General features: G+C 49.7%; 2 protein-coding genes across 2 annotated transcripts; both read right to left on the bottom strand.

Moving 5' to 3' along the window:
- Positions 1 to 587: 587 nt before the first annotated feature.
- On the bottom strand, positions 588 to 6,019 carry f9a (coagulation factor IXa). The gene is made up of 9 exons (XM_080526425.1): positions 5,886 to 6,019; positions 5,185 to 5,287; positions 4,834 to 5,015; positions 4,618 to 4,642; positions 4,269 to 4,382; positions 3,858 to 3,992; positions 3,350 to 3,687; positions 2,992 to 3,115; positions 588 to 2,357 (listed from the first exon to the last, which is right to left on the bottom strand). The coding sequence occupies exons 2-9, from the start codon at positions 5,249 to 5,251 to the stop codon at positions 1,777 to 1,779; spliced, it is 1,566 nt and encodes a 521-aa protein (XP_080382551.1). The 5' UTR covers positions 5,252 to 5,287; positions 5,886 to 6,019; the 3' UTR covers positions 588 to 1,776.
- A 1,017-nt stretch (positions 6,020 to 7,036) lies between these two features.
- On the bottom strand, positions 7,037 to 8,782 carry LOC308153725 (serine/threonine-protein kinase PLK1-like; the record flags this gene model as incomplete). Its single annotated transcript, XM_080526918.1, has 1 exon — positions 7,037 to 8,782. One exon carries the CDS (start codon positions 8,780 to 8,782, stop codon positions 7,037 to 7,039), a length of 1,746 nt encoding a protein of 581 aa, XP_080383044.1.
- Positions 8,783 to 22,138: the final 13,356 nt, after the last annotated feature.

The following is a 22,138-nucleotide window of genomic DNA, read 5'->3' as shown; positions in this document are numbered from 1 at the left end:
GTGTGCGTGTGCATGTGCGTATGTGTGTGTGTGTGCGTGTGTGAGTGAGTGTGTGTGCGCACGTGTGTGTGAGTGTGTGTGCGAGCGTGTGTTTGGTTTTATGGATCACAATCCAGGTTTCGCCTGAGACATTTCATAAGAAGAGACTTTTGTACATACAGTATGTACAGTCATCCATTTTGTATGTGTGTTGAATGTTATGTGAACATGCTTAGTTGATCTACATGCTCGTGTTCCGTACCTCCAGTATCTAACCTCTCTTATTCCTTAAGGCACCCCACTCTTACCCTCTCCGAGAGTTGACATGCCAAAACGTGCCGTGCCATAATGCCTTTTTTATTCCTGCTGTTTTGGAATCGATCTCCTCTTTGATAAAATCGTACTGTGTCAGCGAACATATAAATCAAACGCACTTGCTTCTACCTGAGCTCAGAAATATACTCACCCTGCACTTTACAGGCGGAAGGTCAATAAGGCAGCAGAAAAAAAGATCACGATCAATCTGAGACCAGTTGTAATAGTTTAAAGGCTTTCTAGAAGCTGAGCTTTATTCAACATTACCTCCTTCACAGACTGTATTACCCTGATCTATGGTCGGTTATCTCCGCCTTCATTTCTCTGTGTAGCGTAGGCCTACATGTCAATGGAAAACACCATTGAGGAGGTTGTCATGGGTGGTAAATTCAAACACAGGTCTGAGATGATTATGATTGATAGAAGTGTGTTCATCACGCTGAGCGGGGCTTCAGAGAGACAGATGACACCTTCTCTGTTCCTCTCCCAATGCAGAGGCAGGCCTGGGTCGCCTATTCCTCCATCGCCCCGCAGTTCATCTTAGCCTTCCTATTAAAGGGGATCATACAGCAAACATGCAAATATACCCACTGTGTCGAACGCTTAATTAAATATTGATTGCAAACTTTTATGAATTTACCACATCAAATCGCGCCCCCAGTCGGACGCCTGCCTTTGATATGCAGCGTTTGATGTGGAAATTAGCCTTGAAAGCAGCGGGCGTGCCTCAACACTACACACTTCTTGTGTTATTAATTAATTTATTTTGCTCTCAAGTTGTTCCTTCGCAGCGTGAGACAGCTATGCAGCCCCGTGAAATTATGTCTATATTCGGTTAAAGGAGCCCCTGCGTGACAGCATCGCGGAGCATCAAGGCTTTTAGAGATTCCGTATGGAGTCAGGTGTTGTGCTGTTTCTGCTCCTTCGATCCAAAATGCTGCACATTTTGCACAGAACTGTTAGTTCAAAAGAAATTCTGAGTAAAAAAAATGGCTTTAAAATGCTGAGTATCTTGACGAGCACTGTACTGTACTGTATGCTCGTTGCTGAATGTGTTTTTAGGAGAAAAATGCATGGCGTACTGAATATTGACTGAACATGGCATATTTCAGGTTTTTATTACTGTTCTACAGTCATTGGCTCATTTTTGTACAGCTTCAACATTGTAAATTCCAAATAAAGTATTTATTGACATATTTCTGTTCTTGTTTTAGGAATTGTATTCTGCATATATTTGTTTCCAAAAATGGCCATTGAGTATTTTTGTATTTATTATTGTTTTATGAATACACACAACAGTAGGTGCTATAATTGGGCTCTTGTAAAGCCTTCCTTTGCCAGTAGATGGGAGTGAAGTATTTCAGATATTTTTATCGTCATTAAAAAGAACAAAATAAAACGGGCACATGATTAGAGAAGGGCACAAGATCAGAACTAGAAGTACAGAGAACAGGATGAGTCACAGTTCATAGGTCAGAGGGGTCAGGGGTCCACACTATCCAGCAGCAACATCTTAGTCACCGCCATGGTGTTCCGTATCCAGCGGTAGTAGTGTGACACCCTAGTGTACACTCCGTACTTCCCCTCCTTGGCACACTCCTCCCCCCAGCTCACGATCCCCGTGAGGAACCAGGTGTCGTGGTAACGGTTGGTATGGGGACCCCCGCTGTCCCCCTGACAGGAGTCTTTGGCCTCGTCGGCGTAGCCCGCGCAGAACATGAAGCGGGTGATCCGGGCGGCGCTGCTGTCCTTACACTCGGTCCGCTCGGTGAAGGGCACCTGGACCTTCTGCAGGGTGTGGGCCGTGGCCCCCTGGAAGCGCGTGCGGCCCCAGCCGCTGACGGTGCCCGGGGAGGCCTTGGACACCAGCGCCTCGGTGAAGGCCTTGGGCGCCAGGCAGACCGGACGCACGTCCTGGGAAAAGCGGATGGCGGTGGCCAGGCGCAGCAGGGCGATGTCGTGGTTGTACAGGCTCCGCTCTGGGCTGTAGGCGGGGTGGGGGTGCCGCTCCGACACCTCGTGGTTCTGCTCCGTCCCCTCGACGGCGTGGACGTTGTGTTCACCTGCAGGGAGGACAGGACAGGAGGACAGGACAGGACAGGAGGACAGGACAGGACAGGAGGACAGGACAGGAGGACAGGACAGGAGGACAGGACAGGACAGGAGGACAGGACAGGAGGACAGGACAGGAAGACAGGACAGGAGGACAGTCTAATCACCCTTATGTACAGCAGTGTGATGGCGGCGGCCTAGAGGTGAGAGAGGCCGGCTAGCGATCGGAAGGTAGCTGGTTCGACCCCCGCCTCAGGAGGGTTAACCCCTAATTGCTCCAGGGGCGCCGACTATGGCTGACCCTGTGCCTAGAGCAAAAAAATACCAAAGTCCAATAAATAATAATTGACTGCATGGCAATAAAACCATTTTAAATGATTACGTATGTCGTGCACACTCCAGTGTAGTGTAGCATACTCCTTCTGCACACGAGCACACACAGTACGCCAGAACCCTGACACCGATATGTAACTCATGTATACCTTACATCCTGCACCCTCCACGTCTACAGTATGTACAGTAAGTGCTACCGATTTGTATTACAGCACGTCACACAAGTGCTGAATGGAGCTGACCCGCCACGCTGAGAGCAGAGATAGTGTTTCAGCCGAGGCGTGTTAGAGGAGTGTTGTTGCTGCGACTCACCCACTCTGACGAAGATGATCCCCTGGCTCTCTGCCAGACAGTGGGCTGCCGTGACAACCCACAGCTCGCTGAGGACGGAGCCCCCGCAGAACACCACGTCACTGCCCTTCTGTAGCAGGGCTGCCTGGGGGGGCAGGGAGGAGGGAGAGGGCCTCAGGTACGGGTGATCAAATCAAACTTCTAGAGCACGTTTTATATGTATTCTCTAGTCTCTGCCACCCCCCCCCCCCCCCCCAACACACACGCACACACACACTCACACACGCGCACACACACACACACACACACTCAAACACACACACACTCACACACACACCGTTTACAGTTTATAGTTCCCACAGTCATATCCCTCTCTTACCTGCCAGGGTATCTCTCCCTGGATGACTGTGTTGCCACCGACGATGCGTGTGTTCGATCTCGTGACAGTGGGGTGAAGCATCCATTGTGGCAGCCAGGATCTGAAGGACTGGGATACTGTAGAAGCACTGGTAGGAGGAGGGGTAGGGGTAGGAGGAGGGGTAGGAGGAGGGGTAGGGATGGTAGTCTCTAAGGTTGGGGTTGGCGTGGTGGAGAAGGTGGTTGTGAGGTTGTAATCTGCTGTCGTGTTCAGCAGGCTGGAGTTGCCAGGTGGGAAAAAGAACCTCGAAGACATGGAGGTGATCACAGTCCACCTGTCTCTGCCACAAGGGAACTCCACTGGTGAAGTCCACGCACACACGCACATACACACACATCCCATCACACACACACACACACACACACACCCCATCACACACACACACAGCAGATCCACGGTTAGACACGGGGCGATCACCTCACAGTCTTATTCACCATAGGAAGGAGAGGAGGGTAGGTGAGGTGGGTACCTTCGGGGACACAGAACACCCCGTCTGCGTCCAGCCTGTAGCCCTCCACACAGCTGCACCGCGCCCCGTAGGAGCCCACGGGCTCACAGAAGTGCAGACATCCTCCGTTGGCGATGTGACATCGCCTGGCCGTGACTGTGTGGAGAAACATCTGTGTGTGACTATGGACCAGGGGAGGCTGAAGGAGGTATCTATCAGAGGGCGGGAGGGGTAGCTGGTGGAGGTAGCTATCAGAGGGCGAGGGGGGGGGCGGGTGGAGGTAGCTATCAGAGGGCGAGGGGGGGGCGGGTGGAGGTATCGATCAGAGGGCGGGGGTTGGGGGGACTCGTTGTAAATGCACGGAACGCAATGAGACTATAGGTACAAGCCTCATGACCGACGTAAAGGTTTGACGTCACGGCTGTCACTCACCGATCTCACAGTTCCTGCCAGCGAAGCCGGGCAGACAGGTGCAGGTGTACGTCCCCAGGTGGTCTTCACACACCCCCTGATTCTGACAGGGGTTCGACTTACACTGGTCCCCATCTGAGGAAACATTAAATGATTGAGCAAAACAGCATGAGTCATACAGTAGAGCGTATTGCCTTGACTAGTCACTAGAAACCCACACAGTACACAGCCTACAACCACCCACCCACACACACACACACACACACACACACACACACACACACACACACAGTCTAAAGCAATCACTGAGTCACAGCTGTATCCTCTGTCCTTCTGTCAACATGCAGTGGATCATTAAGCAAAGTCTTACCTAAATAACCGACCCAGAACTCCATCTGAAAAACAAGGTGGGAATCTTTACATTCTTTACCCCCACCTTCACAGCACTGAGAGAAGAGTGACACACACACACGCACACGCACACACACACACACGCACACACACACACACACGCACACACGCACACGCACGCACACGCACACACACACACACACACACACACACACACACACACACACGCACACACCGTCTTTACGTCATCCTCAAAGAACTCCCTGGCCTCTTCCAGGTCACACTTCTCCTCCAGACACTCTCTCTCCAGGTTGCCCTCTATCCACTCCTCGAAGCCCCCAGAGTTGTACCGCTTCTGTCTCTTCAGAACGCTGTCCGCCGCCCGGCCCGACAGGAACACGTGTTCTGGAGCCGGGGCTGTGGGAGGGAGAGGGACATCGTGTGTCATATCCAAGTGCTGTCTGAGCGTCCATGTTGAGGCCAGCCTGGCCTGACTGTAGTCCTCAGAGTGGTGTGTACTGTACAGTACATGTTAGTGAGAGCAGAACCTCTGTGAGAGCAGAACCTCTGTGACAGCAGAACTTACCTCCACAGCCCAGCCGCCAGTCCAGCAGTAGCACACCACCGAGGAGGAGAAGAAGATAGTGTGTCATCTCTGTCTGATTAAATATCCTGATATCACCATGACTCTGTGGAGAAAACACACACACAGACACACACGGAGTCACACACAGACACACACACACCCACACACACACCCCCCCACACACACACACACACACACACACACCGCTGCCTGCCACCACTCCAAAGTACAGCAGTCTGTTTACTCTTTAGCTTCTGAATCAGCTGCTTGTTTGTCCAGCCTCAGCCTGTCTGTGTGGGAAAGCCAGTGTGTGGACACGGTTGTGTATTTAATGATAACAATTGACAAAAAGGTTGTTCCGTGGGTTTGTGTCTACAATGGTTTAGTTTAGAATGATACGTTCCATATTCAGTACGTGTTCCACCTACAAAATCCAAACTAGACCCCTGATCAAACCTCAATATGCATTTCTGGCCGCACGCCACTAGATGGCGCACACATACCTCTAAATTTAACGACGCACGTCGCTCACATGTTGTGACGCAGCCAAGTCCATTAAACAACCCGATCAGTGTAAAGATCCGCCTCATCGACTCCTCCTATACACAGGTATACATTTGCCCTTGTTGTGATTGGGTTGCTATGTATAAAGAGATTCCCTGTGTCCTTGACCTCTAAGCTAACTCCTAGATGGTGTATACCTCCAGATGAATTACCGCTCTCTGAGTAACCAGGAAGGCTGCATTGGTCCCCAGAGCGGACCGCCTTTCTGAGCCAAGACCACCAGCGCCAGTTGTACTACTCCCGGGTTGTTTGAGAAGAGCGCTGATGCAGCTCTCTGTGTCTCTCTGTCTGTGGTTCAGACTCAGTGTCACTATGTGGTCTGGCCAGGAGAATATGACCCCCTCCCACGGCCCCCCAGGCCCGCCCACGGGGAGTCCCAAGGCTGCTCGGATGGAGGCCAGTATTGACGTGTGGCCTTTTATATATTTCATTGAGTCGTTAAAAGGCTAAATAATTCATGCTTCAGTAATGAACACTACGGTTGGCCCGTTCTATGTATATGCAGCCAAACGGCTACACACCACCTCTGAATCATTCCCTATTTGACATAATGAAAACACTTTATTTATTTCTATATACATCAGAAAGAAGTTAGGGTTGATTTATTATAGGTGAGCTGAACAGAATGAATAGCTTAACAACAGGCCTGCGTGGGGCGTATCCGTGAATGCTCTTTCTGTAGTCATCAGCAGTTCAAAGATGTTCAAAGACTTTCGTCCTTAACAGCAATGACTACAGTATTACAACTTAACATAAAGCTGCTGGACGGAGACCATGTTTTAATTACTTTATTCAAAGGAAGCATATGCTATAGCTAACTGTTCTCATACATTGTTCTATTCAATCCACTCAGACCAAATAAATTAAATTAAATTTAAATGTAAATAAATTTTTAATTTTGCCATTTAGCAGACGCTTTTAATCCAAAGCGACTTACAATTACGAATTACAGGGACAGTCCCCCTGGAGTAACTGAGGGCTAAGTGCCTTACTCAAGGGCACACTGGTAGTGGTCTGGTTTCAGGCGGGATTTGAACTCACAACCTTCCGATCACAAGTCCAACTCCCTATCCACTAGACCACCACTACCCACCACATCATCATTCATCCGTTTCAACTATGAGACAGTTATTATTTTTTTACTTTACTGCTGGTAAAAATATGTTGCTGTACAGGCATATGACGACATCGCAACCACCGGAACCTACCAACCCATCTTAGTGCTCTGATAGGCTGGTGGGATGGATGGTTGTGATGGGGGTTGCCACTCCTGCACCGTCAATGGGCTCTAGCGTGGAGTGGTGGTTGACGACTTGGAGGTCAGTAGTTTGTCGACCATGAGGCGGGCGTATCTCATGCGGCTGGCCAGCTCCTTGCAGCAGCCGAACTCCTCGATCAGGCTCATCTTGTAGGTGCAGAAGGCCCTCTTCTCGTCGATGTACGTCACCGCTCCCATCAGAGGGCAGAGGATCAGCTTGGTGTGGTCCTGGAAGAAGTTGATCTGCACCGTGCCGTTGGTGAGGTGGAGGATGATGGCACTCTTGGTCCTGAACCAGTGGCAGAGGTAGGGCAGGCGGGCCAGCTCGTCTCCCTCCCGGGGCTTCACATTGGCACCCGCCTTCAGCAGGTGCTCGCTCATGTAGTTACAGATATACTTGAGCAACGTGATCTTCTTGGAGAGCGCCGAGGGGTAGGAGCGCACGCTGAGGTACGACTCAGCCGCCGTCTTGTCGATGTACTGCAGGCTGTCCCCGTCCAGGTACATGATGAGGCGTGTGTAGTCGTTGAACAGCACGCCCACGCTGTTGTCGCACAGCTGGTAACCCAGGCCGTACTTGTCAGAGTAGTCCACCCACTTGCTGATCCAGAAGATGGGGATGCAGGCTGGGTCCTCAGCCTCCCCCATGCGTATGAGGGCTCTCTCTGAGGGCTTGGACGCATTGACACTGTCCAGCTGTTGCAGCAGGTCAGTCAGGTTGCAGACCGTGGGCTCGGGGATCTCTCTGTGTAGGGGCTCGTCCTTTGACTCCAGCTTATCTGTCCCACCTTGGTTGTTGAGGGCGGTGAGCGGTTTGCGCTGGTCCAGGGAGGAGGGGGCGATGGAGAAGCGCGGGGGCACCGTGAGGCAGGTGGTGGGCAGCCGCTGGGGGATGTAGCCCGTCGTGAAGAACTCGTCGTGCTGTAGCTCCGCGATGGTGGGCCGCTGGCTGGGCTCCGCGTGGAGCATCCTCTTGATCAGGTTGGTCGCCACAGGGTTGATGTGCCAGGGGACAGTGTAGTTGTTCTTCTTGATGCGGTTGTAGGTCTCCTTCAGGCAGGAAGTCTCAAACGGGGGTTTTCCTACGAGCAAGGTGTAGAGGATGCAGCCCAGAGACCAGACGTCGACCTCGTAGCTGTGGCCTTTCTTACACAGCACCTCCGGGGCGATGTAGTTGGGTGTACCACACAGGGTCTTCTTTCGCTCCCCGTCATACTCTATCTTAGTGGCCAGGCCAAAGTCACCTATTTTGACATCCATGTCGTCGTTGAGGAAGATGTTGCCGAGTTTTAAATCCCGGTGGATGACGCGGTTGTTGTGGAGATATTGGCAGCCCTTGAGCAGCTGCATCATGTAGTAGCGAGCCTCCGGTTCGGTCACTGCCTTCCGCCGCTTGTGCAACTCCAGAAGAGACCGTCGTCTGCAAATCTCCAGCACAACAAAAACGAAGTCGTCGTCCTCGAAAAAGCACTTAAATCCCACGACGTGCGGGCTATCTAGACTTTTGTGAATTGAGATTTCGGAGCTCATCTTCTCCCTCTGGTTAGGCTTGAGGATCATCGACTTGGGGACGACTTTACCGGCGAAGACCTCTTTAGTGTCCATGTCTGTGATCTCGTAGCATTTAGCGAAGCCTCCTTTCCCAAGGAATCTTCCCCTCGTGTATCGTTTCTTAGTCCGAGGATCCACAAGGATATCTGGGATCTCTTTGAGAGGTGCAGATTTGGGGTCGGCGTGTGTCGACGGAGCAACCGGTTTTGCGATTGCTGCACTCATCTTGATCAAAAAAGGAGTTCTTCAGCGCAGTGAATAAGAACAAAATAATGACAAAACGTTTAAAAGCTACCTCACTTAATCTGTCTAGCTAACTATCTTACCATCCACATTCGAACACTCCACTGAATTCAAATCAAAACTATCTAACGTCGGTGATGAAATAAGACCGTGCATATATGTATTGCATACGGCCAAGGTCGATTAATAGATAGATTACCAAATGTACAAAAAATACGCCTTGACAACTTGTTTTCCCCCGCTGTTACTCGCCTGTCTTTTGACAACAGTGACTCCTACAAGTTTAAATGCTGCTCCGTTCGTTAGAAGCGTCCGTGATTGGTGTTCCCGATTTGAATTCCAAGCCACCACAGCAAAGCATCACGGGAAGGATTTGACTGAAAAGGTATGGAGTTAATCTTGAGCCAAATTAAATCAAAAGCAAAGAAATATTTTGTGAAAAAAAATCCACTTTGTAAGCAAAAACATAGTAGACATGCCAACTGTTCCTGCCAAACCAAAGAAGGCATAGATTAAAAGATATTGCCAGGCAAACAAGGTCACCCATATACAGTATACAGTACATACTGTAGTGATTGTGAACAGTTAACAGTGGTCTGCTGTCCAGGCTGACTCAGGTTGTATATTTAGCCTACATTTACATTTTTGACATTTAGCAGACACCTTTATCCAAATACATTTGTCTAAGTAAGTGAATCATCTATCCATCGGTCATCGTAAGAAAAAGTAATCTATGCTCGGGCCAGGGGCCATTGGCAGTCATAATGTTAGAAGAAGGAAGACTCACGATTTTATGGGGGACGGGGTGGGGGGGGTGGGGGATTGTCAGACAGGAGAGTGAAGAAGGTCACCCGGAGCAGCCAGTAATGATTCCAGTCAAGCTGCGGAGGATAGCGGAGGTAGAAATCGGTAGATGGGCTCATTGGAATGCATGGAATGGAATGAGGCCTAATCATTGCGTTCCATGCATTACAATGAGCCTGTCCTCTGATTTCTACCTTCGCTAGCCTCCACTGCAATCAAGACTATGTCAGATGCAGAGGATGGAAGGATGGATGGGAGGATGGAGGAGGGGAGGAGGAGGAGGAGGAGGAGGAAGAGGAGGAGGAGAGAGCAGTGTGATTTATAAAGCCTGGGCCATTGATTTGGTTGACGTGCATCTCCCTCTCTGGGGCAGCCACACACACGTCTGAGCACAGCTGGGAATCTGTGCCGGCTCCAATTAGATTAGCTGCTACAATGGGGGATCAGGCCAGGGCCGGCAGATCATAAAACCTCTGATGCCTGCTCAGTGCTATCGATTGTACTGTAGCTCTGGAGAGGGAAGGAGGGAGGGATGGAGGGATGTGGAGAGGGATGGAGGGAGGGATGGAGGGAGAGATGGAGGGAGGGATGGAGGGAGAGATGGAGGGAGGGATGGGGATGGATGGAGGGAACAGGGGAGGGATGGAGGGAGGGATGTGGGGAGGGATGGAGGGTGGGATGTGGGGAGGGATGGAGAGATGAAGGGAGGGATGGAGGGAGGGATGGAGGGAAGAGGGGAGGGATGGAGGGAGGGATGGAGAGATGGGGAGAGATGGATGGAGGGAGAGATGGGGAGGGATGGAGGAAGGGATGGAGGGAGGGATGTGGGGAGGGATGGAGAGATGGGGAGAGATGGATGGAGGGAGGGATGTGGGGAGGGATGGAGAGATGGGGAGAGATGGATGGAGGGAGGGATGGGGAGGGATGGAGGGAGGGATGTGGGGAGGGATGGAGAGATGGGGAGAGATGGATGGAGGGAGGGATGGGGAGGGATGGAGGGAGGGATGTGGGAAGGGATGAGGCGAGGGATGTGGGAAGGGATGGAGAGAGGGATATGGGGAGGGATAGAGGGAGGAATGTGGGGAGGGATGGATGGAGAGATGGATGGATGTGGGGAGGGATGTGGGGGTGGATGGAGGGAGGGATTTGGGGAGGGATGGAGGGAGGGATATGGGGAGGGATGGAGGGAGGGATATGGGGATGGATGGATAGAAGTGAGGAGTGATGGGGATGGATGTGGGGAGGGAGGTGGAGAGGGAGGGGCAGGGACGGAGGGAGGGATGGAGAGGAGGGATGTGAGGAGGCCTGGTGAAGCTCCTGCCTTTATTGGTCAATGTTTCGTTTTCATGGCCTTTTTCCATCAGGGAGCCATTATCATGTGGACGGTGGTCTTTTCTGCGCCTGTATAAAGCTCTTCCTCTGGCTGTCGATCGACCTGGACCTCTCCACTGGGCCCCAGACCACAGCAGCCTGCTACATCCGCACAGTGGCAGGCCCGAGTGCCTTTTGGAGCCAGTCAACAGAACAGGAATGTTTACCGTGGAATATGACCGTTGTTCAAACAAAGACTGGGATGAAACTCAGGTTGCAATCCTAATGCAGCACTATTAATATTAGAGCTTTACAGATTAGCAGCTTTAAATAGTGATGAAATGGGGGGGTCTGATGCGTGGCCTAGAGACTAGAGGACAGGAATAAATACCGTCCTATAAATGCGGATAGTGTTCTCATAGCATTCCCGTGGTCTGAACGGCTAAATTGAACATCCGAGCGCCTCTGATCAGATGGCGCCGTCTGGTCGGTGAGTGAGTTGAACCACCAGGGGGTAGCAGTGACGACCTGCGTGTTAGAGGAGGCAGTCTGTCTACCCTCCTCCGATCGAGCTGTATCACCCAGGAAAGGGGCTCCAATCTGGGGAGGCCTGGAGTCAGTCCCACCCTAGAGTAACCCTAGAGCTCTGGCTGCCTTGTAAGACCCCCTTGCTGGCTGCCCTGTAAGACCCCACCCCACCCGCTGGCTGCCCTGACTGTCTGTGTCGATGAGGCCAGAGACAGCGCCGTGCTCCTCTCCAGACTAGCAGTTCAGCAGAAAGAATCTTAGCAGCAAAGCTCTGGCTAATCTCTCACTTTGCTGTTTGAGTGTAAGCTCACATCCCTGTAAGCCTTGCTAGGTTCTCTCTCTCTCTCTCTCTCTCTCTCTCTCTCTCTCTCTCTCTCTCTCTCTCTCTCTCTCTCGTAGTGTGTCAAAGCATTCGTCTGATTAGGAGGATCTCTTAGGCTCTGCTTCCTTCCACACGCCCCTTCAGACATGCCACACATCACATTGCATCTTCATCTGACTGATATCGGAGGGGAATTAGAGGTCGGCTGTGGTGAGTCATGATTCGAGAGGACGGGGTATAATATAATAATACTGTAAATGTCATTCAGCTGACTCTTTTATCCAAAGCGACTTACATTGCAATGAGTGCATACATTTCAGTATATATGGTCCCAGCGGAAATCGAACCCACAACCTAAGCGTTGTTAGCGCCATGCTCTACCAACTGAGCCACAGAGGACCACACTGAGCCACTGACAACCACATAGAGAAAAAAACAGTGAAGAGAAAAACTGTGATTTCACTGATTTGATGTAAACAATAAAATGGTAAAAGGACTAGTGCACTCATATAGTCGCCTTATTCCAAAGCGCTTTACAACGGCCTCTCATGCCCCTGTTCACACACACATTCACACACCAACGGCGGCCAAGCTACCATGCTAGACGCCGGCTCCACCTCCTGAGCCGCAGCCGCCCCCTGATGTAACTGTATGTGTTGGAATTGTACCAGAGTGGCGTCTGGACTGACCTCTGACAGGCCCCAGGCTGTCCTTCCTGGCGTGTGCAGAGGACAGGGATTCCTCAGAGGGACATCGCTGTGGAAACGGTAGCTATAGGGACCCCCCCCCCCCCCCCACCCTTGGACCACACAGCCTCACCGTCATGTCGCCCCCTGCTCGGAGCTCTTGGTGTACTTCATAATAAGCACACACGCCTTTCGGTTAGATTACACAGACGATCAAACTTCAACCTCCTCCAGTACGTGCTTTATGTAACCAGCCCCGCGGAGCTGTTAAGATGACGAGGGTCCTGTCAGTCTGCATTAAGAGGACGTCTCTGAGGGACGAGAGAGAGAGTGAGAGAGTGAGCCGCAGTCTGAGGAGGAGACGCTGTACTGTGTGGTTATCACGGGAGCCAGGTTTGGGGAGACGAGGGAGACGAGCACGAGCACTCTTCAGGTAGGCATATTAACGGCTCCCGAGAGAGAGGAGAGGAAGACACACCGAGGTCAGCCGTGGGAAGATTGAAGCCCTCTCAAAGTACAGGATGAAAATGAAGATTGCACCAGAAGAGCGGGTGGGAGATGCTGTAATTATGTTCAGTCATGGTTGAAAGTGAATATTTTGGGGAGAAAAGAAGTCAAGAGAGCGCAGAAAATAGATAGAGATATATGAACTTGACAAGAATAGCAAGTAGTCTGAGAACAACCTTGACTTGAGAGAACTTTTTGATCTTTTGATCTTTTTTTCTTTTTTTTACTTTTTCTCGGGTTTTACGAATTGAAAGCGATTAATCATTGACTATGGTTATATTTCTATCCTTTCTTCTATCCCCCTGTGAGGGGAGACGCTGCTCTTTGGAGCCTTGTTGTGCAGCCTACTGGCGGCTTTAAAGAACTGTGTCACGTGCGCGGCAGTGTGATGGTGTCAGTAAATAGGACTTACGCTGTCTGTGAGAGCCTGTATGAATATGCAGGCACCCCGATGCCCTCACCTACTCACTCTACGGCCTGTGAGCTTGTTATATCCACAGGGATCTCCTCTGATGTGACAGAGGGACTGGACTAGACTGCAGCCCCCCCCGCCCCCACACACACACACTCCCCACCCCCCACCCCCCACCGCCATTGACATTAATGTGATATTTGAGAAAGTATACCTCTGTTAATTAGCACAGTAATTCTTGAGTCTGAAAGGGTAACGTTTCACACCCGCACCCCCCCCCCCCCTCTCTCCCCGCGTGCATCTCCAACAGACCCGACAATCTGACATTTAAACAATCTGCTTGATATTCTGCCAAAGACAAGAAAAGGAGCACAGGCTTTTTACTCGCTCACAACATTTGACTTGAATAGACTTCTTGATGAAGCTGGGCCAACACAAAAGGCTTTCCCAGTGAGATGCATCAGTATCCATTAAGTGACCCATTAGCATGGACAAGGCTCTTCAGTGTAACAGGATATTGTCCTTATACTCTAAGCTAAGGAGCTGCGGGGGAACTGTAAGTGAACCGTAAATCCAAATATATTTAGGGTAGGAAGCTTTACTTTATGACTCACTGCTAAAAAAAAACTGATGGATCATTATATACATATATGTAACCTACTATTAAGTATGTGCAGCATACCCCACCCCCTGCCCTCCGACACCCCCCCCCGTCCTCTCTGCCCCTCCACTCCTCCTCCCTCGTGCGTTGAGCCGTGATACAGCCGGAGTGACAGCCACTTGCGGGCCGAGGAGGTGAAGCCACCGTTAACTAAAAGTGGAGCTCATACCGCTCCTGGACAAAACTGGCTGCAAAGCCCAATGTTGGGCCACTGAACGTCAGCTAAAAGTCAGCTAAAAGCTGCAAGAGGCAGAGAGGGTCAAAAGAGAGGGGGGGGGGGAGAGAGAGAGAGAGAGAGAGAGAGAGAGAGAGAGAGAGAGAGAGAGAGAGAGAGAGAGAGAGAAAGAGAGAGAGAGAGAGTGAGAGAGGTAGATGCATTACATAAAAGAGTGACTTCAGTAACTTAACTTTCAGAAAAAAGTGAGTGTGTGAATGTGTGCTGTAAAGGTGTGTGTGTGTGTGTGTGTGAGTGTGTGTGTGTGTGTGTGTTTGTGTGTGTATGTGTATGTGTATGTGTATGTGTGTGTGTGTGTGTGTGTGTGTGCGTGTGTGAGAGAGAGAGAGAGAGAGAGAGAGAGAGAGAGAGAGAGAGAGAGAGAGAGAGAGAGAGAGAGAGAGAGAGGGGGGGAGAGAGGGGGGGGGAGAAAGAGAATGATGAGGTGGTAAGGTTAGGAGCTCATCTTCAAGCTTGGGGATATTCATGTTCTGTGTCATGCTCTGATGAGCCTACAAATAGCTGTGCTTCCATCCTCCCTCATATAGGGGTAGGCATGCTCTAGACCAGAGGAGATCCAGTTCTGCCAAATAACTGACCAATATGTTGTTGAAACATATATATATATATATACGGTATATGTTATTGTCCACATCTATTGTATAACTTCTAATTAGTTTACATTTAATCAGTTTATCAAGCGGGCTTTCAACAATTCAATTCAATTCAATTCAATTCAATTCAACTTGATTTGCCATGTGCAGTGCACTAGGAACATTATTTGGTATTCAACCATACTAAACAAGCTACAGTACATACAACAACAAGACGACAACATGACAATACTCAAGACAAAATATACAGTACCAATATGAGTGGATATTATGAATAAATACTGTACAACTAAGTGCAAGAACATGTAAAGTGCAAGGTACAATGATCAGCAGTTATTGAGAAGGTCTATGGCTTTGGGGAAAAACTGTTCAAGTGTCTTGATGTTTTTGTCCTGGTGGCCCTGTAGCGCTGTCCAGAAGGGAGTAATGCAAACAGGCTGTGAGCTGGATGTGAGGGGTCAGCCACAATCTTGCGTGCTCTCTTCAGTGATCTGGAGCTATGGAGGTCTGTGATGGGAGGCAGGGGGCAGCCGATGATCCGCTCAGCTGTCCGTACGACTCTTTGTAGCTTGGCCTTGGATCGGGCAGACGCAGAGTCGTACCAGACAGTGATGGAGGATGTTAGGATGCTCTCTATGGCGGCCCTGTAGAACTGGACCAGGATGTGACGACTGATGTGGAGTCTCTTAAGCTGACGGAGGAAGAACAAGCGCTGCTGGCCTTTTTTAACTAAATGGGTGATGTTGTTATCCCATTTTAGTTTGTTGGAGATGGTAGTGCCCAGAAACTTGAATTCATCCATTATTGTGACAGGGGAGTTATTGATGACCAGTGGAGAGTGAGTTGGGGCCTTTTTTCGGAAGTCCATAATGACCTCCACTGTCAACAAATGCCATTCAGCAACACAATTGATCACACAATTTGGTTCTTCAACATTGCAGCAAGACACAACATCACAATAATAGATAGATAAGTAAATAGATAAGTAAAGTAAGTAATAATAAAGTAATAAAGTGATGAAGTAATAAAGTGATGATAGTCGTACTACAGCGGAACCTGTCCTACTACAGTGAAAACAATAGTGCAAAATGCTGTGCAAAGTTCAATAAGATGAAATGTAACATGATACAGTACAAGTAGCCAAGTACTCAGGTAGTGTAGAAGTAGTCAGGTAGTGTTCAAGTACTCAGGTAGTGTTCAAGTACTCGGGTAGTGTACAAGTAGTCATATATTATTGTTGTAGTGTGAGTGAGTGAGTGTGGTTGGTTTGGGGGGGGGGGTGGACAGAATTTAATTGCCCCATGACATGCTAAGGTCACATTGGCAGAAGTTGAGCTGCTCTGAGTGTGCACCACACAGGCCCAAACAAGCCTGTAAGTCTTTTAATACGTGGCTAAAGTGGCTGTAACTCTCCTCCCAGGGGAACAGCCGGACGAACACTCACCAGCGGTAAGTGTGAGTCTGTCATCCTCTGTGATTTCTCCACCTCAGAGGTCTATAGATCACCTTCCTGACACTCTGGGGATAAAAAAATGCAATCTGGAGCTCCGTCGATGTCGATTATGATGAAAAAGACGCGGTGATGTGTGACAGGAATACAACATGGTGTCATGCCCTTTGACCTTGACCCCCCTCTGGCGGTGTGGTGTGCAGTTACGCACAAACACAGAGTTTTCCACAGGACAGTAAGTACAGCGGTGAGACTAAAGGATACAGATTTTCTTTCCTATCAGTACCTATTTTTCAAGACTTTCTAGACATCTGAGCTTTAGCCATAGAGTGGAAATTCGAGCTACAACCTGCAATGTACTGTATGTCAACTTGGGAAAACAATGCATACTTTTATCGCAATAGATAATTATATTTTTTTAAAAAGAAGAAAAAAAAAGAAACGTATCTTAAAATATATTTGATTGTTGTGTGTGGTACACATTACAACACAACATGTTGCACGATGCACTGGGACCCTTAGACCCCACAGTGTTCACCACAGACCTCCAGTGTTCACCACAGACCTACAGCGTGTGATGACATCATCAGTAGCAGGGTTATGGAGCCCCCCTGGTGTTCTTATCAGCGTCCCTCAGAGCACGGCTCACACCAACATCTGCAAACAAAGGCTTCTGACTGAAACCCCCCAGCACCATGCAGGGGCAGAAACATAAATCATCCTCCCTCCATCGCCTCTCTCCCCTCCCTCCCTCTCTCTCTCTCCCTCTCTCCCCTCCCTGCCTCCCTCTCTCTCCTCCCTGCCTCCCTCTCTCTCCTCCCTGCCTCCCTCTCTCTCCCTCTCTCTCCTCCCTGCCTCCCTCTCTCTCTCTCTCCTCCCTGCCTCCCTCTCTCTCCTCCCTGCCTCCCTCTCTCTCCTCCCTGCCTCCCTCTCTCCCCTCCCTCCCTCTCTCCCCTCCCTCCCTCTCTCCCCTCCCTGCCTCCCTCTCTCTCTCTCCCTCCCTCTCTCCCCTCTCTGCCTCCCTCTCTCTCCTCCCTGCCTCTCTCTCTCTCCTCTCTGCCTCCCTCTCTCTCCTCCCTGCCTCTCTCTCTCGCTCCTCTCTGCCTCCCTCTCTCTCCTCCCTGCCTCTCTCTCTCTCCTCTCTGCCTCCCTCTCTCTCCTCCCTGCCTCTCTCTCTCTCTTCTCCCTGCCTCCCTCCTTCTCTCCCCTCCTTGCCTCCCTCTCTCCCCTCCCTGCCTCCCTCTCTCTCCTCCCTGCCTCCCTCTCTCTCCTCCCTGCCTCCCCTCTCTCTCCTCCCTGCCTCCCTCTCTCCCCTCCCTGCCTCCCTCTCTCCCCTCCCTGCCTCCCTCTCTCTCCTCCCTGCCTCCCTCCCTCTCTCCCCTCCCTGCCTCCCTCTCTCCTCCCTGCCTCCCTCTCTCCCCTCCCTGCCTCCCTCTCTCTCCTCCCTGCCTCCCTCTCTCCCCTCCCTGCCTCCCTCTCTCTCTCCTCCCTGCCTCTCTCTCTCTCTTCTCCCTGCCTCCCTCCTTCTCTCCCCTCCCTGCCTCCCTCTCTCCCCTCCCTGCCTCCCTCTCTCCCCTCCCTGCCTCCCTCTCTCTCTCTCCCCTCCCTCGCTCCCCTCCCTGCCTCCCTCTCCCCTCCCTGCCTCCCTCTCTCCCCTCCCTGCCTCCCTCTCTCCCTTCCCTGCTTCCCCGTCCCAGAAAATTATTTTAAGACTGATCCCTCATAGCTCCAATACTGTCTCCCTAAACATCACCTTGGGTGATTTTCAGTAAGCCTGAGTTGCACATCACCAGCTCCACATCCCCTCTCGCCATGGAACCTAACGCTCTGTCTTACTCCATCCATCACATTTACACTCACTGGACACATTATTAGGAACACTATACTAGTGCTGCCTAATACTGGGTAGAGCCTCCCTTTTCTCTCAACAGCCTAAATTCTTGGTGGCATTGATTCTACAAGATGTTGGAAACATTCCTTTGAGATTCTGGTCCATGATGACATGATTGCGTCACGCAATTCCTGCCGATTTTTCAGGTGCAAGCTGTGAATCTCCCGTTGTGAAGCTGTGAATCTGCTTCAAGCTGTGAATCTCCCGTTCTACCACATCCCAAAGGTGTTCTATGGATTCAGATCCGGTGACTGGGAAGGCCACTGAAGAACACCGAAATCATTGTTCATGTTCATGAAACCAGTTTGAGACGACATTTGCTTTGTGACCATGCTGGAAGTAGCCATTAGAAGATGGGTACATTGTGGCCATGATGGGATGCACATGATCAGTAACAATACTCAAATAGGCTGTGGTATTCAAGCGATGATTGATTGGTATTTAATGGGCCCAAATTGTGCCAAGAAAACATTCCCCACACCATTACACCACCTGGATGAATGGGAAGGTGTACAGGTGTTCCTAGTAAAGTGTCGGGTGAGTGTATGTCTCAGCTCTGTTGTCCAGGGGATGAGAATTGATTTTGAATTGGTGAGTAAATTGGTGAGTAACCGCTAGGGGTTGGGCTCCTCATTAGGAACCCTATACTATATTAATGCTAGAAGTGCACACTATCCTATGAAAGCCAAGATAGAAGAAATAAACTCACTTCTTTATTCTCTTTGAATTATGCCTAACGCCTTATTGTCTTGTACTGAAATATCAGGAATGGAAGCTTACTAATTTTACTCTCTAATGTGACGTAACAATAAACTTGAAACTTGAAACTTGATATTGTTTTTGTGGTCTTGTCATGCTACCACTGGCTTCCCTGGACTGGCATGCCACAGTGGGCTATGAGGGGCCATGGGCGGGCGGGTGTGTGTGTGTGTGTGGGGGGGGGGGTGACAGACAGACGAAAAGAGGGAGAGGGAGGGGAGGGAGATTTGGTCAGGATTGACATGGCTGTTTACACAAAGCTGACAAAATGGAAAAAGCCTGTCCTGTCAGAGTTGAGTGCGGGTAAACAAAGGCTTTGGGGGATATTACTGCAGACTGGGTGAATGTGGCTTGTACTGTTAGGACATTAAAGAGGACAGAGTGTACAGTAACAGGGATGTTAATAGTACTGGTTGGGTCTTAGTGTTGTGCTGTTGTGACCAACTGATTTGAGCGCAGGTCTACCGCATGGAAGACATGTGCCATAGCCTGCTACAACAAAGTCTAGGAACTAGCTTGGTAAGCTAACACATGTCTTCAGGTCTCAGACAAGGCTACTGATTACAGTTCCAAACCACTTCCGCTACACTGTGCAGGGACAGAGAGAGACGTTCTCCAGGTTGTGGCATTAGTGCTAGGACATGGACACAGAAGGAACACTAGCCACTAACATTTACACACACACACGCATGCACGCACACACACACACACATTTTAAATTATTTATATGCACATACATGTACAATTCTAAAGGACATAAATACTAACAGTGCATTTTGACATCATGGAAACAATATGTTACAGTAATGCTGAGCCAACAACCAGTTCTGCTACACACAGGATGTTATTCACACCAGATGATACCAGTGGGTTGACAGATCCAGTATCAATACTGTAAAACAGACAGTATCCAGCTCATGGGTACAGGAAGCACCGCCTTCTCCATATTGAGCGGCTACCAATAACAGCGGATACTGATACTGAGCACACACACACACACACACACACACACACACACACACACACACACACACACACACACACACACACACACACACATACATAGAGACACAGGCCAGGCGGTTGATCAAGCACACTATGCCACTGCTGACTCAGGCACGCTGGATCTAAAGGCAATGGTTTGGCCTCTGATTATGTGGATCAACAACCAACTCGATGTGAGTCTTTTATTTTATTTTATTATAGATTGTAAAGTAGACCATGAAATCATCACAACAGATACTACTCTCCTTTGAAATCATACACATGCATGTGGAGCCTGTCTTGTCTGCATGACATCCACCAGACTGTCATCCAAACAGCCCCCTGCTCCTGTCACTACTCCTGATATTTTGTCAGACACTGAACATGGCAGGATTCCACTCAGAGGTGCCTGGGACCGCAGCTTCTGTTTGCTAAAATGAGTCCTGCAGTCTGGTCGTCCCCGGGGGGCGGGGATGGTGTGAAAGCCACTATTTGGACTCGATACAGAGAAAATGATTATACACACCTGCTTAGCCGAAGCCGATTCCAATATTCTGCAGGGAACTCTCTATTTGGCCAACTCTTTCTTCATCCCTTCACCATTTGGATAATATCCAGTATTCAACAATATTATAATAGAACAAGCTGTCTATGATAATGCATGCGACTCCTTGGGACGACAGATGACAGGTAGAGGTTAAAAGTGGATCCTTTTTTCTTCCTGACTTCCCGACTGTGACGGGTGTCATATTATCCCAGATGTCCGGTGGTCTTCTTCTTCTTCTTCTTCTGTGGTGGCCAGCTGTCATCTATCCCTGGGGCTGATGGATAAACTGAGCGATGGAGGCTCTTATAAACACATCCAGCCATTGACACCTTAGCCTTATTGATCAGTTCCCCTCTAACCTTCCTGACCCCTGGCTACTGACAGTGGTCAGCTCCCATTGATCCTATGGTCTCCACGCCACAGTATCTCTGCTAAAATGGCCAGTGTTGCTGATTAAGCCTTCCGGGAGCATTGGCTGGTCCATGAATACTAATGAAGGATCAAGACCAGGGATTGAGCCTTCTATATTCAGCTTGATTGGTATGGACGACAGGAATTGAACCACAGCTGCTATTCAAATGTATATACAGTGCTCTATGCGGCTTTAGTAGTCCAGTGAGTCTCTCTCTCTCTCTGCCTCTCCTCAGTGGCCTCCTTCTCTGTCTCTGACGGCAGGAGGCCTGAACAGTTTGTGACCTCAAAAAATACATTATATTTATGGCAGTCATCAGAAAATAGGAAAATCAAAGAGAAGGATTGCCCAAACCTATCACAAACCGGAAGAACAGGAAGAAGGGTCATAAACAGCAAAGGAGGTGCAGTGTAGCCATCTGAAGGTCAACAGCCATGCCACCTATCAATCACAGCATCGGTTCATTTTAAACTTGTTGATTGGATAAGAATATTTGGTTTTCCTTTTGACATAGATGGTTTGTGGATGAAAAGTATCTAATACACAGGCTTACATTTAGCCAAGGCCTACAGTGCTTTTCCTCTCTTAAGGGGGGGGGGGGGGGGGGGGGGTCGAGGTCTACGTGAGAAATGAGCCCACTGCCAGGAAGACTTGAGCATGCAAAAGAAGATTGAAAGGAGTCCAGTTTCCCCTAAAAATAGCAGCCATATAGATCCTGTAACACTCAACCGCAACTTTTTTTTTCTGCCCGTGGAAGGCACAGACCTGCAAAGAGCCAGGTGATGTGACATCAACGCATACAGGGGTCGAGCTAGGACCGCACTTCAGAGTTCCACAAGTTCGAGGGAACTCACTAGAAGCGTGTTGGACGGTCAGCTCATCAAACAGTTTGGGATTTTGAGTCTACAGCTGTCGAGCTTGATTAATTCACGAATTGATTGGTTGTCAAAGGGGGACTGAATGCATATTATTTTGTAAGTGTTTAATGAGGGGTAAACGCTGACCTTTACTTCTTTACTCATCTTCAACCGCCCGCTCAATCTCAACGTCTAAGGTAATGAAGCTGTGTTTGATTCATGTTCTAATGCAGTGAAAGTGTTTTTCTGAGCAATAACTTCAGTTCATTTGGCCTGATAATTGTTTGAAATACAGTAACACATTTCTTACGGAATCAATCAACCAAGTCACAGTCAGTCCATGCTTTGTACATGCAATGTTTTTGTAGCCCATGGTAGT

The sequence above is a fragment of the Nansenia antarctica genome (assembly GCF_963989245.1).
Source record: "Nansenia antarctica genome assembly, chromosome: 3".
NCBI lineage: Eukaryota > Metazoa > Chordata > Actinopteri > Argentiniformes > Microstomatidae > Nansenia > Nansenia antarctica.
This window is presented reverse-complemented; position numbering and strand designations above follow the sequence as displayed.

What these genes read in the sequence shown, in the direction of transcription:
- f9a (XM_080526425.1), bottom strand. Translation starts at nt 5,251, where the DNA reads ATGACACACTATCTTCTTCTCCTCCTCGGTGGTGTGCTACTGCTGGAC. An exon ending in GTTCTGGGTCGGTTATTTAG is followed by an intron (nt 4,383 to 4,617) that starts GTAAGACTTTGC and finishes ATGTTTCCTCAG; the next exon opens with ATGGGGACCAGTGTAAGTCG. An exon ending in AGGGAGAGATACCCTGGCAG is followed by an intron (nt 3,116 to 3,349) that starts GTAAGAGAGGGA and finishes CTGCCCCCCCAG; the next exon opens with GCAGCCCTGCTACAGAAGGG.